Raw genomic sequence first — 14,731 nt, 5'->3', positions numbered from 1 at the left:
CCCACATCCTAAAGTTCTATTTTATTTTTTGAGCTCATACAAACCTAGGTTAATGTTTTTCTGATCAGTTTTATTTTTTGACTGTGGAGTTTTTAAACATTGCAATGGAGATTTCACCTAGGTAAAGCTACAAGGCATTTACTATTGTCTTATGTGTTGTATGTCATGTGTGCACACTTCTGTTTTGTGTTGTATGTCTATATGTGCGTATGTCCATAGATCTTATATGAGGAGCGCTCATGAAAAAATGGATCCGAATTTTTTTTATTCATGTGATTTTGTGCCCAGCCAGACTGCGGCAGTCCCCGAATTCATTCCCTATTGCCAAAACAAGAGAGAGATGACAGAAAGAGAGAGACTGGTCATATGTGAAGCCCTTCAGCACAGATGATGGAACACAAGGAGTGGATAAATGGGACTGTATTTATCCTGAGCAAGGGAGAATTTATTCAGCACAAATTGTGTCCTGGGAGGCAAAACTGCAGAAGGACCTACTGCCAAGTTTCCTCGTTTGTCCCCCGTTACTATATATTCACCTATAAAGGGGCTTGATTACCTTCAAGGTTGGTTCTGACTTTTGAAATTCTATGAATAGGGGAAAGGAGTACACCTGAGAGCCTGGGAAAAGCTACAGCATGATGGAAGGAAGTAGGACTACACAAAGGACCTTCCCATGTTGATGCAGACAAGGACAGGGAAGATGCTGGTCCACAGCAGGTCTCTCAGACACAGGAAAATGTGGAGGCCATCGCGGTCATTCCCTACAGGGTAGAAACAATGACCCTGGATCCTTTGGCCCTTTTCCCTCAGCCCATTCAGTGGGGCAGGAAGCAGATCTGGTATGTTGGGGGCACTCTGCCCACACCACTCTCCCGGGGAGTGAGGTCGATGTCCTGGGGAGCCACGGGGCTGGCCACAGAGAAGTTCTGGAGGATGGTGGTGAAGAAGAGGAACAGTTCGTTGCGAGCGATGCCTTCACCAAGACAGATGCGCTTCCCTGTGGGCACAGAGGATCACCATGTGGGCTCGGGGCCAGGGCACATGCTTTGCCTGCCATACCCCAAAGCCCAGGCACCTGTGCACTGCTACGGATTTTCACAGGCTTGATCTTTAACCAGGATAAATGTCCCAATCTTCAGCTGGTGGATCTTCATGTTGATTGTTATAGGAGAGAGTTTATAGCTATTGTTTGATGTTCAAAGGGTTCAGTGGCCTCATAGGAGATAAGAACCCACTTATGTTTGGGTGTGTCAGTGTGTAGGTATGTGTGTGTATACTTCTGACTTGACATTTTTAATGTTCTTCTTTTCTCACGAGGAGCATAGTACTTATCAGGCACTGGCAGGATGACTAAAGGTAAAGATGGAATTTGTAGAAACTCCTAGACTAACACCTGGCTTGCATTAGGAATCCTACAGGTGTAGTTATTGCTATGTCTGGATCTAAGAACCAGTAAGTGTGTGTGTGTGTGTGTGTGTGTGTGTGTGTGTGTGTTTCTGGCACTCTGTGTTATTCAGCATGAGCTGTGTCCTGGGAGCAGAACTGCAGAAGGACCTACTGCCAGGTCACTATATATACACACTATACTATATGTCTGTCTCTGGTTTTCTTCTAGTTTCAACCTGAAATTCACCAGCTTCAAAAATTCTCCCCCAAAAATTATTCATGAAGTTGTCAATGGGAACAATGCCCATGAGCTGGTTTTCTATGGGTTCCCTCAGATGGATACTCAGAGGGGTTTGGAGAAACCCCTCTTATTTCCAGACCACAGGCTTAGAGAGGATGGAGGACAGAGACAGCCTGAAAAGTCAGGCAGGGACACAGAGCGCCTCCAGGTACTTCAGTCCTTCCTCATCTGCAATCTGAACGCCCTGGGAAGGCCCAGTGGAGGGCAGGATTCCAGGCATCCACCTCACCTTTCAAGTTGCTGCAAAGTTGTGCCTGCTTGGATGCATCTGGCAAGGGGTCTGTGTTCTTTTGGCATTTCCAGATGTCAGGAGATGGGACCTTGGAAGTACTCAGGGCGGATCTCTGGGCAGGTTCTACTGAAACTGGTTCGGTGACCCAGATTTTTCCAGAACAAGCTAAGGCCTGTTCTGGCACACCCTCCCCATTCCTAGAACTGTCTTTCTGTTTGGACACCTTCTGATATCTCCTTGATGCTCACATTCTTTGGCTCAGTGCCTCTTTCTGTTCAGGCAAAGTCTATTCTTGTCATTAAATACACATGACACGCACTGTTCTATGTTCATTTTTATATTTTCTTCTCTTTTCACTTTCTTCCATCTAAATTCCTTGCCTATTCTACCTCTCTCATCTATTTATACCTATGTCCCTATCATATTTTTCATCTCCCTCTAAATATACCTCTCTACTTCTGTCTCTTTTTTCTGTCTCTTATTGGGTCTCTCTCCTTCTTCTTCCTCTACTGCCCCGCCTTCTTCTCCTCCCACTGCTGCTACTCTTTCTCTCCTTTTTGTTTCTACTTCTCTCTCTCTCTCCTTTCTCTGTGGTCTCAGGTTCACTCTCTGTCTCTAACAGACTGTCTATCTCCCTGTCTCTGTCCCTCTCTCTGTCTAGTCCCCATCACTTCTCCGTTGCTTAGCTCTGTTTCAGTCCTTACTCCTCTAAGTCTCTGCCTCTCCCTAAACTTAGCCCGGGGCTACTGAATGGGGAACTGACCTTCACCCACCATCTCACGTGTTCCCTGCTCTCACTGAAGACAGAACGAGGACCCTGAAGACCACATTCTACAGAACTGGGGGCTGAGCCAGAGTCTGGGCCACTGAAGTCACTGATGAAACTCATAATTAGGAACTTGTTTCTGGGGCCTTCCTTCCTCCCCAAAGACGAGGAACCTAGATGTTGAGTTTTCCTTGGGTGGAGCTTTCAAGTTAAATAGTTTAATCTAAACCCCACTGAGTAAACTGCACCCTAATTTCATATTAACCAAAGGGCAACGGAACATGAGAGCACATTCCTGGAACAAGTAAGCAAGGTTCAGCCAATCCCAGCACTGCACTTCAGCCAATTGCAGGCTGCAAACTGCTCAGATCTGTCCAAGGCAGCCACAGGGAGCCAGACTAACCCACCTGTTTCTGCTATTTGGTTCCTTTTTCTGTTTACAACACTACCTGCCCATGCAGCTGGGTGGAACTCTCTAAATCTTCACCACTGCAGGATGTGGTCAATTCATGAAGTGTTACTTAGCTAAAATTAATTCTACAAAATTTGTCTAAAATTTTCTTTTACCAAGCCACAGTGGAGAGTGGGAATAGGGACAAGTGTGTACAAGACTTTCCCCAGCCCCAGTGCTCAGGCATCAAAGCAAACTCCTCTCCAGCCCCCGAGGCTCCACCCATCTGAGCTCTTCACCCTCAGCCCCTTTCCTAATCTACACCTAGCACTTCTTACAATTGCTCTCATGGGCCACCTGGCTCTGCCCTGCTGTTGCCTCCACCTGGAACCTTCTTTCTCAGTAGCTGATCAACACTCACCCACCAGGCCTCTGCCTGAAAACGAGTTTCTCAGGTGAGCTTTTCCTCACCTACCCACCAAAATTAGTATTTCCTATTTTGTGCTTCCAATACCTGATTAATGATATTACTTGACCCTGTTAGTGTATACTTTGTGTCTGGAAGTTCTTAGCTCAGGAGGGGCATTAAATCATTTAATTGGATGATTATTGGGGACTGGTTGATGAATGTCTATCTCAGCTGCTGAACTACAAGTTTCCTGGGGTAGGATCTGTGTCTTTATGTGGTTTGTTTGATGCATTATTTTTTGTCCCCTGGACCCAGTGCTGCATTAGTTTTTAGTTGTTGCTCCATTTTTTAAAGAAGGTGACTTTGTTCAGGTCTAGAGATTTCCCAACATTTGCCCAAGGTCCTGCTCATCAAGGCGAGCCTTGGGACATAATGTCACTTCTCAAGTCTCCTGGCAGGGTGGTAGTGAAGATGCAATGGGACAGTACAGGTAAAGCAACTGGAATATGCTGAGCCCTCACAAAACAAAGACCTATCATTGTGTGTCTCAAGGAGCAGATGGGACCTGCCCCTGGTGTCTGCAAAGGGATCCCAGGTCCAGCCTACCTGCCGAGAAGGGGATAAAAGCTTCGTTCTTCTTCAGTGCCCCGTTGGCATCCAGAAAGTGGTCAGGGTTGAAGGTGTCTGGTTCTTCAAAGTAATGCGGGTCATGGAGAGCAGAGCTCAGGATGGGGTACACTTCAGTGTTCTGAGGAAAGGTTAAAAGATCAAGAGACACTGCCATTTTATCAAGAATACAAGTAATAATAAATGCTGGCCAGGATGTGGGAGGAAAGTATGCTCATATATTGTGGTGGGACTGAAAACTACAACCATTTTGGAAAGCAATATGGAGATTCCTCAAAAGACTAGGAATGGAATCACCATGTGACCAAGTTATCCCACTCTTTGGTATTTATTCAACAGAACTAAAATCAGCATGCTATAGTGACACAGGTGCATCAATGCTTACAGCAGCATAATTCACACTAGCCATGTTATGGAACCAACCCAGATGCTCATCAATAGATGAATGGATAAATAAAATATCTTATATATACACAATAAAGTTTTATTTAGCATAAATAATAATGAAATTGTGTGATTTGCTGGTAAATGGATGCAACTGGAGAACATTCATGCTAAGTGAAATAAGCCAGAAACAGAAAGTTAAGGGTTGAATGTTTTCTCTCATATGCAGAAGCTAGAGCAGAGGAAGGAAAATAAGTGGGGGGGCATGTCCCATGAACACAGAGAGCAGATCAGTGGAGAGAGGAAGGAGATTGAAGGGAAGGGAGGAGGAACTGAAAAGGGAGGAACTGCAGAATCAGATTGACAAAATTATGCTATGCACGTACACAAATATACCACACTGAATTGCACCTTTATATATATATATATATATATATATATATATATATATATATATATATAAAGCACCAAAGTAAAAAAAAGAACAACAACAATAAATAAACATAAGGAAGACCAGTAGAGTATAGGAATTGAAACTGAGGAGGGAAGAGGAGAGGTTAAAAGGAAGCAAAGGGCAATGGAATCACCATGTGACCAAGTTATACCAAATTATACTCAATGTGTGAGTGATCATGTCATCATGAGCCCCACTGTTATGTATAACTATAATGCAGTAGTAAAAACATTTTCTAAATATTGCCATTCCCTAGCTCTCACACACAATTAACAAATTGATAGCACAAAACAAAAATGGAAACAAGGAGGCCCTATGAAGAAGCCTGTTGGGGTTTAAGTGTGCAGAGTTTAGCTCCCTCAGGCCTGACATTTTGCAAGAGCTGTGGCTGTGATTTAGGTCAGCTGAGGCAAACCTCAGCTAGGAGGAGGAAAAGTTCTCTTCCCCTTATCACAGGTCACAAGTTCTGCATGGTTTGGCCAAGAGGAAGAAGCTTCCTGCATACTTATCCTGGGAACAGTACATTCTGAAGAAACAAATGCATCCTCAGAGGAGTAGATAATGTCTACAAAGAACTTTAGGAGGGTACTTATCAAACAAACAGGAACAATTTGAATCTAGCTCTGTGTATCCGCTGAGGCATGATATTTGGACAATGTGGGTAAAGTGTTATTGAAGAATTGCTTGCTTTGTTAGAAGAAGTGTATAAAAGGAACTTGCAAATAAACTTCAGCATGCAGTTGCGATTGCTGCCTTGGCTCTGCATCCCCTGTGTCCCGGTTATTTCGTGACCCTTACCCAGGGACCCGAACGCTCTAGACGTTCACAGAAGCCCACAAGGGGTTGAGATTGTGGGCTAAAAGAACAGAGCACGCCCACACAGAGTCATGGAGCCCGCTGCTCTCACCTTGGGGATGATGAACCCTCGAAAATAAGTGTCCTTGGTGACTATGTGAGGCACACCAACGGGAACGAGGTCTGCGAATCTCTGAATCTCATGGATGACGGCCTCCGTGTAAGGCATCTTGGTGCGGTCATCAAGGGCTGGTGGGCGGTGTGAGCCAATCACCTGCTTAATCTCCTTTTGGACCCTTTCTGCACCAAAGAGGGGAAGCATGAGCCTCTTTTCACATAAGCATTTCACCAGCGACACTGTTTCAGTGGGTCAGTGAGCCAAGAAAATCCTAGGGCAAAAGCTTACATCATTGATATACTTCAGAGCAATCAGCTGGGGTGATGAGAGGAAGAATTAGAATTCTAACCCTTTCAAATTCAATGAATCTAATGAACTGTCTCCTATATGCACAGAAACCCTGCAGGCACACAGCATGCACACAAGCACACATGCACACCCACACCCCACATTCACCACAACTTCACAAGGAATTTTAGGTTAATAACTCCATATTAAGAACCTGTCAAAACCTCACCCTCAAAGATGAACAGAAAATGATCCAATAATTGTGTGCATGTGTGTTCATTACAGGTGAACACTGCACTCAATCCTCAGGAAAATCACAGTGGAATAGATCAATGGATTAATCTATGAGCAAGTGGATAAAGAAATGATTGCATAAATCAGTCAAACAGATCAATTCTTGAATGAAAAGATTGATAATTAACGAAATGAGCAAACAAATGAACGGATTGTGTATTCGGCTTATCAACTGATAGATGGATGGAATAAAGAATCAATTAAGAAACGATTATCAATTATCAATTCATTGGGTTCATTGCTTTATTTACCAATCACATAAATGTTGGATTTATGGGGCCATGTCCATGTGAATGGAGAAATTAGTGAATGTCTGATAAAACAAAGGAATAAATGAAGGGAATGATAAATGAGAGATGATAAATGAATCATCATTAAGTGGATAAGTGAGGGAATGGATGGATGGATGGGTGGCTGGATGTGGGATGAATAAGAAGATGGTTGATAAAAGGTTTAAGGAATGAAACCCAGTTAATAAAAAATGGGTGGGTGTCGTGTGAATGAATGAATGAGCCAAGTCATCAGTGACCAACAGTCCATTCAACTCTTCTTGTGAATAGCATCAACTCATGAATGAATTAATCCAAATAAATGAATGAAACTGTCCGTGAATGAATTATAAATGAACTGATCAGTGAATATACAAGTGGATTAATCAATAAAAGATGGACAGCTGGATGGGAAAAGCACTGGAAGAATAGATTGACAGATTTGTCATTGACCCAATCACCAACAGCATTGACTCAGCAGGAGACCTCCTGAGCCTGCCCAGCTCCTGAAACATCCCTCTCTGGTCCACTGTCTTTCTTTCCTGTGCATCCTTGGGCCTCACCCTTGGATTTCCTCAGCTCCTCCACCAGACACTGAGCCTCATCCATGGAGGACTGCAGCCCAGAAGGGGATCAGAGGACCCTCCCCACGCGCTCTCCCGGGCCCACCTGCCACGTGAGGGTACTTGAGCATGAGCAGGAAGCCATAGCGCAGAGTGGTGCTGGTGGTCTCGGTGCCCGCGAAGAAGAGGGACAGCAAGGTAAGGGCGAGGTTCTTGTGGTGGAACTCGCTCTGCAGGTTGGACTTCTCCTGGGCCCAGAGGTGTGGAGAGGGAGGGCAGGTCAGGGCCTGGAGCCCACTGGGGACTCGCCTGCCCCCCAGGCCCCTCCCTCTGTCTCTGGGTCTCCCCCGGGGTCCCTGGGTCTCAGCAGGGCCAACCCCGAGTCTCTCTCCTCCTCATGGCTCTGCCTGGCTTGGTGTCTCTCTCTCTCTCCGTCTCTTTGGCTTGTTTCTGGTTTTTGTCCCCAGTCCCTTCCTGCCTCTAAGGGTCTTTTCTCCTGTTTCTTTTGGTCCTTGTGTGTCCCCATCACCCAGCGCCCCTTCCCCTCTCCCTCTCATGTCCGTCCCCCTCCTCCTTTCCCTGGTCTTCCTCTCCCCCCCCAGCTCCTCCCCCTCCTCCGTCCTTCCCGCCCCTCCCCCCTGCCTACTCCTTCCTCCAACCTCCCTCTTTCCCCCACCTCCCCGCCCCAGGCCTCACTTTGTCCATGCGGAGCAGGTAGGCGTCGATGAAGTCTCTGGGGGCGCTGGGGTCCAGGGTTGCTCGGTGCTTCTCCACACTGTGGCCGATGAAGGTGAGGACCTCCTGCAGGTTCTCGTAGACTTGCCTGTGGGTGCCGGGAAAGTGCTTCAGGACGTCGGAGAAGAACTCAAACACCTGCAAGAAGGAAGGGGCACTGAGGAGTTCCAGGGGCCTAGCTAGCAAGTCACGTGGAGGGCAGCCATGCAGGGCCCAACGCCTCTGTGGGGAACCTCTGTCTTTCCCCTCCCCCCCTTCTCTTCTTCACCCTCTCCCTCCTCCACCCCTCATCAGAATCAATCTCTATCCCCGCTCTCTTTGTCTTCTCTTTTTTCCTCTATTCTTTCTCCCAAGCCCTCATTTGCTTTTTTCTTTTCCTTTTTGGTTTTTAAAAATATTTTTGGCACCTTGTAATTGTACATAACAGTGCAAATCACTATGCCATATTCATACATGCACATACTCTAATTTGATCAGTTTCAATCCCCAGTACCTTCCCTTTCTCTTCCCTTCCCTCCCCATCCACTCTGCCCATCCTTTTTCTGTTGGTTCTACTATTATCTTAATTAGTACATCATGATTTATATATACATGAATCCTTGTATGATATTTGTACACCGACATAACATTATTCAGCCCCCAGTACTTCCCCAATCCTCCCCTTCTCCATACCTCCCAATCTTGTTCCTCTACTCTTTTGGTACTGGGGATTGAACCCAGGGGCACTTAACCAGGGAGAGACAGGGTCTCACTGAATTGCTAAGTGACTCAGCCTGGATAAGTTGCTGAGGCTGGCTTTCAACTCACAATACTCCTGCCTTAGCCTCTTGAGATACTGAGATTATAGGTGTGCACCACCACACCCAGTTCTTTCTTCTGTTTCTTGAGAGACACCCTCATTTTTAATATCTATTCTCCCCTGCCCTTTGGCTTCTACATCCAAGAAAAAAATTCAATCCATAACTTTCTGAATCTGGCTTATGTTACTTAATTTCTCCCATCCATCCATTTACTTGCAAATGGCATAATTTTATTCTTATTTATAGCTGAGTAGAACTCCATTATGTATACCACATTTTCTTTATCTTAGTCTGTTGATTGGCACCTAGGCTAGATCCATAATATGACTATTGTGAATTGCACATCTATTAACATTAGTATTCATATATCACTATAGTATTCTGATTTTAGATCTTTTGGATACATACCAAGGAGTGGGATATCTAGTTCATGTGGTGGTTCTATTTCTAATCTTTTGAGGAATCTCTATACTGCTTTCCAAAGTGATTGTACTAATTTTCATTCCCACCAAAAATATATGAGTGTACCTATTTCCCCACATCCTCACCAGAAATTATTATTATTTGTATTCTTGATGATTGCCATTATGACTAGAGTGAAATGAAATCTCAGTGTAGTTTTCATTTGCATTTCCCTGATTGCTGTGGATGTTGAACATTCTTTCATGTATTTGTTGGCCATTTTTATTTCTTCTTTTGAAAAAAAATGTTTATTTAGATCTTTTGCCCATTAATCAATTTGGTTATTTTGATGATATTGTTTTTTAGTTTTTTATATATTCTGGGTATTTTCTTCTGTCAGAGGAGTACCTGGCAGGGATTTTCTCCCATTCTGTAGGCCTTCTCTTATGCTCTTTAATGTCCTTTGCTGTGCAGAAACTTTTTAATATGGTGGCATCCCACTTACTGATTTTTGGCTTCCTTTCTTGAGCTTTAGGGATCTTGTTAAGGAAGTTGGTGCCTGTGCCAATATGTTGGATTTCTGCCCCTATGTTTTCTTCTAGCAGTTGCAAAGTTACCTCTCTAATTCCTAGGTCTTTGATCCACTTTGAGTTGATTTTTGTGTGCTAAAGATAGGGATCCAGTTTCAATGTTCTACATATAGATACCCAGTTTTCTTAGCACCATCTGTTAAATTTCTCCAACATATATTTTTGTCACCTTTGTGAAGGATCAGGTGACTGTGTCTGTGTGGATTTGTCTCGTGCCTTTCATTCTGTTCCACTGGTCTTGGTGAGTGTTGGAAGGCCAAGACCATGCTGTTTCATTTCTGTCTCTGCAGTATGATTTGAGACCAGATATTGTGATGCCTCCACTGTGGCTCTTCTAACTCATTATTGCTTTGGCTATTCTGGGTCTTTTATTCTTCCAAATGAATTCTAGACCTGTTTTTCCTAGTTCTGCAGAGAATATCACCTGGTGTTCTGGTTTAGATGTGGTGTCCCCTAGAAGTTCACGTGTAAGACAATACAAGAAAGTTTGGAGGAGAAATTATTGGGTTATGGCCTTAACCTAATCAGTGAATTAATCCCTGGTGGGATTAACTGAATGGTCACGGGAGGCAGGTGGGGTGTGGCTGGAGGCAGGTGGGTGTGGCTGGAGGAAGTGGACAAGGTATCTGGGTATATATTTGTATCTGGAGAGTGGAGTCTCTTTCTCTGCTCTCTGATCGCCATGTGATCTCTTTCCCTCTGCCACACTCTCCTGCCTTGTGGCTCTTGTCTCATCTGGAGCCCTGAGCGATGGAGCCTGCTGTCTATGGATTGAGACCTCTGAAACCCTGAGCCCTTAAATAAACTTTTCCTCCTCTACAATTCTTCTGGTCAGATACTTTAGTGAGCAGCAAAAAAAAAAAAAAAAAAAACACTGATTAAAACACCTGGCCTTTTGATGGGGACTGCATTGAACCTGGAGAGAGCTTTGAGTAAATGATCACTTCGACCATATCAATTGAGCCTGTCCGGGAACAGCCACGCCCTAGTTTTCTTAGTCTTTCTGACCCTGTGTTTCTCCCTCCCTTCCCTCCCTTCCTTTCTTTCAACCTTCCTACTCCCTTCCCCCTCTTCCCCTCCAGGAGTCAACATCCCTTTCTCTCCATGTGGTCTCTGTCCTTCTTCGTCCCTACATGCATTTCTTTGCCCCCAGAACTGACCATCCTTTCCCACCTCCCTGAATGTCCCCCTCGTCCTCTTCTCCTCCTGCCACTGACCTGGCTGGAGAAGGAGCTGATTAGCGCGAATGACTGGTAGAACATGTCCAGCAGCCGCAGGAACTCTCGGTCTTTATAGTCGAAGCGTTCTCCAAAGACGATGGAGCAGATGATGTTGGCCGTGATGGACTGGAAGAGGAAGGTGGGGTCCAGGAGGGCCCCTAGGAGGAGAAGGCGGCAGGTCACAGGTCACAGACTCCAGAGCCTGGGGACAATCTGGCTGCTGCCCCATCTCTCTGTGACTGTCCACCGCTGCTCCAAAAGAAAAAGAATAATTGTAACAGCTTGCGCTGGCACAGACTGTCAGGCCCTACTCTTAGAACTCACATTTCTTTCAATCAGTTTTTACCAAAACTTTGTAAGGAAGATGCTCTTCTATTATTACCTCCCACTTTACAGTTGGTCAGACAGGTCGAGTAATGGAAGGTTGCACAGCTTCTCCTTCCTGAGGGCAGCATTCAGACCCAGAGACAGAGCCAGTGCTGTTGGCCACTCCCCTGCCTCTCTTCTGGACCCCACCTCTGACTGTGTGACCTCCTAGAGTCAAGTCTTTGGGGCAGGGCTGCAAAGCAGAGCTCCATCGATGCCTTGTGCAGATTCAGAAGCCCCGATGGCTGCACCCCTCACTCCCACACCCAGGTAGTATCTTCGCTCCATCCCGAGGACTCTCTGGTCTTGTTTGAATCATTCTTCATTTGCTCGCTGAAGCCTGTGCTTGGCAGGTGCAGTCCTGGTCCCTGAGGCTGGGAGGGAGGGGGCTGGGAGCCCAGGAACCTCAGGTGAGTGCAACCCCTGTCTCTGGATCTCACCTGCTTTTGCTCATTCCTCTGCAGACCTTTCTTTGAGGTTTGCCTGTCTGTCCCTCTAATTTTCTATCTCCAATTGTCTTCCTTTCTTTTTACCTCTCTCATTCTCTTCCTCCTCTCTCTCTCTCTCTCTCTCTCTCTCTCTCTCTCTCATTTTTCTCTTTCTTTTTTTCCATCACTGTCTCCGTCTCCTTCCCTGTCTCTGTCGCTCTGTTCCTCTGTCCTTCTTATCAGTCTCTCTGTCCCTGTCACTCCTTCCTGGCTCCACATAGATGTCTCAGAGTCTCCTGAGAAGTGTTGCTAAGAGTGAAGATGAAGGCCTGGTATAAATGAGGTGGACGTGCTGATAAAGGGCCTGCCACCTACATGCCACATTAGGAAGAATCTAAAATCACCAGAAGTGTCCTGGGGCTGCCCCAGAGCAGAACACAGCCCCTGCCTCTTTGCTTGCTGGCACATCACCCAAGGAAAGAAAAACACAGTTCATTATTTTCCATGTCTGCCAATCTGTTGCTTCTCTTTGCTTTCTTTTACATGTCCTATTTTTGACTTTGACACACACGATCAATCCATAAATTGATTTCCCTGAACACAATTGAATGGCAAGCTAATCACTCAGTCTGTCTTGGAAGCTAAAAACTTCACATCTCTTTCCCTAACTTTCTTGGTTTCTCACTTGCCATCTCCATCTCCATTCCCATCTCTCTGTTTCTTTATCTCTGTCTCTGCCCTTCTTTCTCTGCCCACATGTACCTCTCTGTCTTTCTGTTGCTGTGCACCCCACATCCCTCTCTGTTCCACTGTCTTTCTTTCCTGTGCATCCCTGGGCCTCACCCTTGGATTTCCTCAGCTCCTCCACCAGACACTGAGCCTCCTCCTGAATCCGTTCCTCAATGCTCCGCTTTCCCATCCCAAAGTCCCTCATGGTGGCCAGAGAGAATCTCCGAAGGGTTTTCCAACGTTCTCCATTGGCAAAGGTCACACCTGGGGGTGTAGGAGAGGCATGGGTTGCAGAGGAAGTTGGAAGGAGTCTGGCTCTGTCCCCACCCCTTGTCCTCCCTTCTCAGACTCCCCTTTCCCAGGTCCCATCTTCCATCCCACCCCATCCCAGGGACTTCTAGGTCCTCACCGTATCCCTGGAAGATTGGCTCAATGATGGCCAGTGTTCCCCGACCAGAGAAATCCTCAGCTTGGTCCACCAGGGCCTCCCGTATGGCCTCTGTCCCACACAGCATGACCACGGGCTTTGGTCCCAGGTACACCGTGAACACATCCCCATATTTCTCTCGAAGCTGCCAAGCACATCCACACCAGGGTTGATGTTAGTCCGTGCACACCTCCGTTGTTAACCATGAAATGCTAAGATGCAGATTGGTCCAGAGGTGTCTCCCACAAGACCCTCCTCCCTCAGCCGCCAGCTCCCTTCTCAGGACCCAGCCACTAAGGGGTCAATGCACAGTCCGGGCAAGCCACTCTGATTGGTTGGGCCCTAAGAATCCACATGCTTCAGTATTTTAATGCCATCCTGCCTGTGCCCTTGAGTCTGGCCACATCTCCTGCGCCTCTCAAAGAATCTCCTGTGACCCAACTGCTTTCTGCCTCTTGACCATTTCCTGAGAGGACGACTCTGACCCACCCACTTGGCAGATGTGAAGGGACAGTGATGGCCTTCTAGCCTTGCTCATGAAATGGTAAAAGCCATCGTATCAGCCACTTGGGAGACGGCTGGGCAGTACAGTCACTCCTTGGCATCCACATGAACTGGCCCACGACATCCCTGGAATACCAAAACCCCTCGAATGCTAAAATTAAGTACTTAAAATGGTGTAGTATTTACATATAATAAGTGTTCATCCTCCAATATACTTTAAATCATCTCTAGATTACTGATAAACCTGGAGGAATATATTGCGTCTGTCCCAGCCCTGACTCAGGCCAGGCTCTGCTCCCTCTTGTTGGCAGAAATAATATGCCCTGGACTGGTGCCACCCTGTTCCTCTCTTCCAGGGATAGGCAGGCACCCAAGGTCACAGCCGAGGGTGACGGAGGACAGCAAAGGTCTGCACCGCAGCTCACATCCACACACCTCTGCACGGCCACCCGCCCCCTCAAGGACAGCGCCCCTCACACAGCTCCAGCTGAGCAGGGATGCCTCTGGCCATCTGACCACTCTCCATCAAGATTCAGGCTCAGGCCCTTCACACACCAGCCGTCCACCCAACCCCTGAGCTGGAAGGAGGCCTTGCTCTTCCTGCTGAGGGATCCCCAAGTACAGAGGCAGCAACCAGCCTGCCTCAGGGCCCCGTCCATCTGTCTCACCCTCAGGAAGGAATTGAGCAAGCCTCCTCTCTGTAGCTGCAGAAGGTTCCCCAAGAAAGGCAGAGGACGGGGGCCTGGTGGGAGGCGGCCTCGGGCCTTTGGGCGACCCCTGACCAGCAGAAGGAAGAGGCCTGTGAGCAGAGCAAGGAACAGGAGGACACTGAGCTCCATGGTCCTGGTCTGACCGCCGTCCACCAGCTGCAGCCTCAGCTGGACCTTTTATCCTGAGCCTCCTCCCCACCCAGTTATGCAACCCCATCTGCTCCCCGCCTCCCTCCCATCACTGTCCAACTGTCCATAGTGTGAAGGTAGCAGAGAGGTGCTGAGTGCTCACATTTCCTGCTTGCTTGATCCCGCAACCCGCCCCCTCCCTAGATGTTGGCAGGGAATCTGGGAAAGTGATAACACAATGCATGGGGTGGGGGCTTGCTGGTGTGTGCCTGTGTGTGTGTGTTGCATCTTTTCTTCTGTAGTTGTGTGTGGTTGAGCGTGTAGCTGTCCACAAGATTTGTCTGCTGGTTTATACTGGCCTGCACTTGTCCATGCCTACTTGCCACCGTGTGAGTGTTGGTGTGCTTTTGATAT

The 14,731-nt window shown here is 46.8% G+C and overlaps 1 protein-coding gene across 1 annotated transcript; it reads right to left on the bottom strand.

The window, feature by feature from the left end:
• Window positions 1-248: 248 nt before the first annotated feature.
• Window positions 249-14,358, bottom strand: LOC124100284 (cytochrome P450 2B1). Its single transcript, XM_046455773.2, has 9 exons — window positions 14,147-14,358; window positions 12,957-13,119; window positions 12,662-12,811; window positions 11,022-11,182; window positions 7,974-8,150; window positions 7,384-7,525; window positions 5,858-6,045; window positions 4,092-4,233; window positions 249-997 (listed from the first exon to the last, which is right to left on the bottom strand). The coding sequence occupies exons 1-9, from the start codon at window positions 14,315-14,317 to the stop codon at window positions 816-818; spliced, it is 1,476 nt and encodes a 491-aa protein (XP_046311729.1). The 5' UTR covers window positions 14,318-14,358; the 3' UTR covers window positions 249-815.
• Between the last annotated feature and the right edge of the window lie 373 nt (window positions 14,359-14,731).

Source organism: Marmota monax, unplaced genomic scaffold (assembly GCF_021218885.2).
Source record: "Marmota monax isolate L192 unplaced genomic scaffold, Marmota_monax_Labrador192_F-V1.1 WCK01_AAM20220418_F8-fsc00149, whole genome shotgun sequence".
Classification (NCBI taxonomy): domain Eukaryota; kingdom Metazoa; phylum Chordata; class Mammalia; order Rodentia; family Sciuridae; genus Marmota; species Marmota monax.
This window is presented reverse-complemented; position numbering and strand designations above follow the sequence as displayed.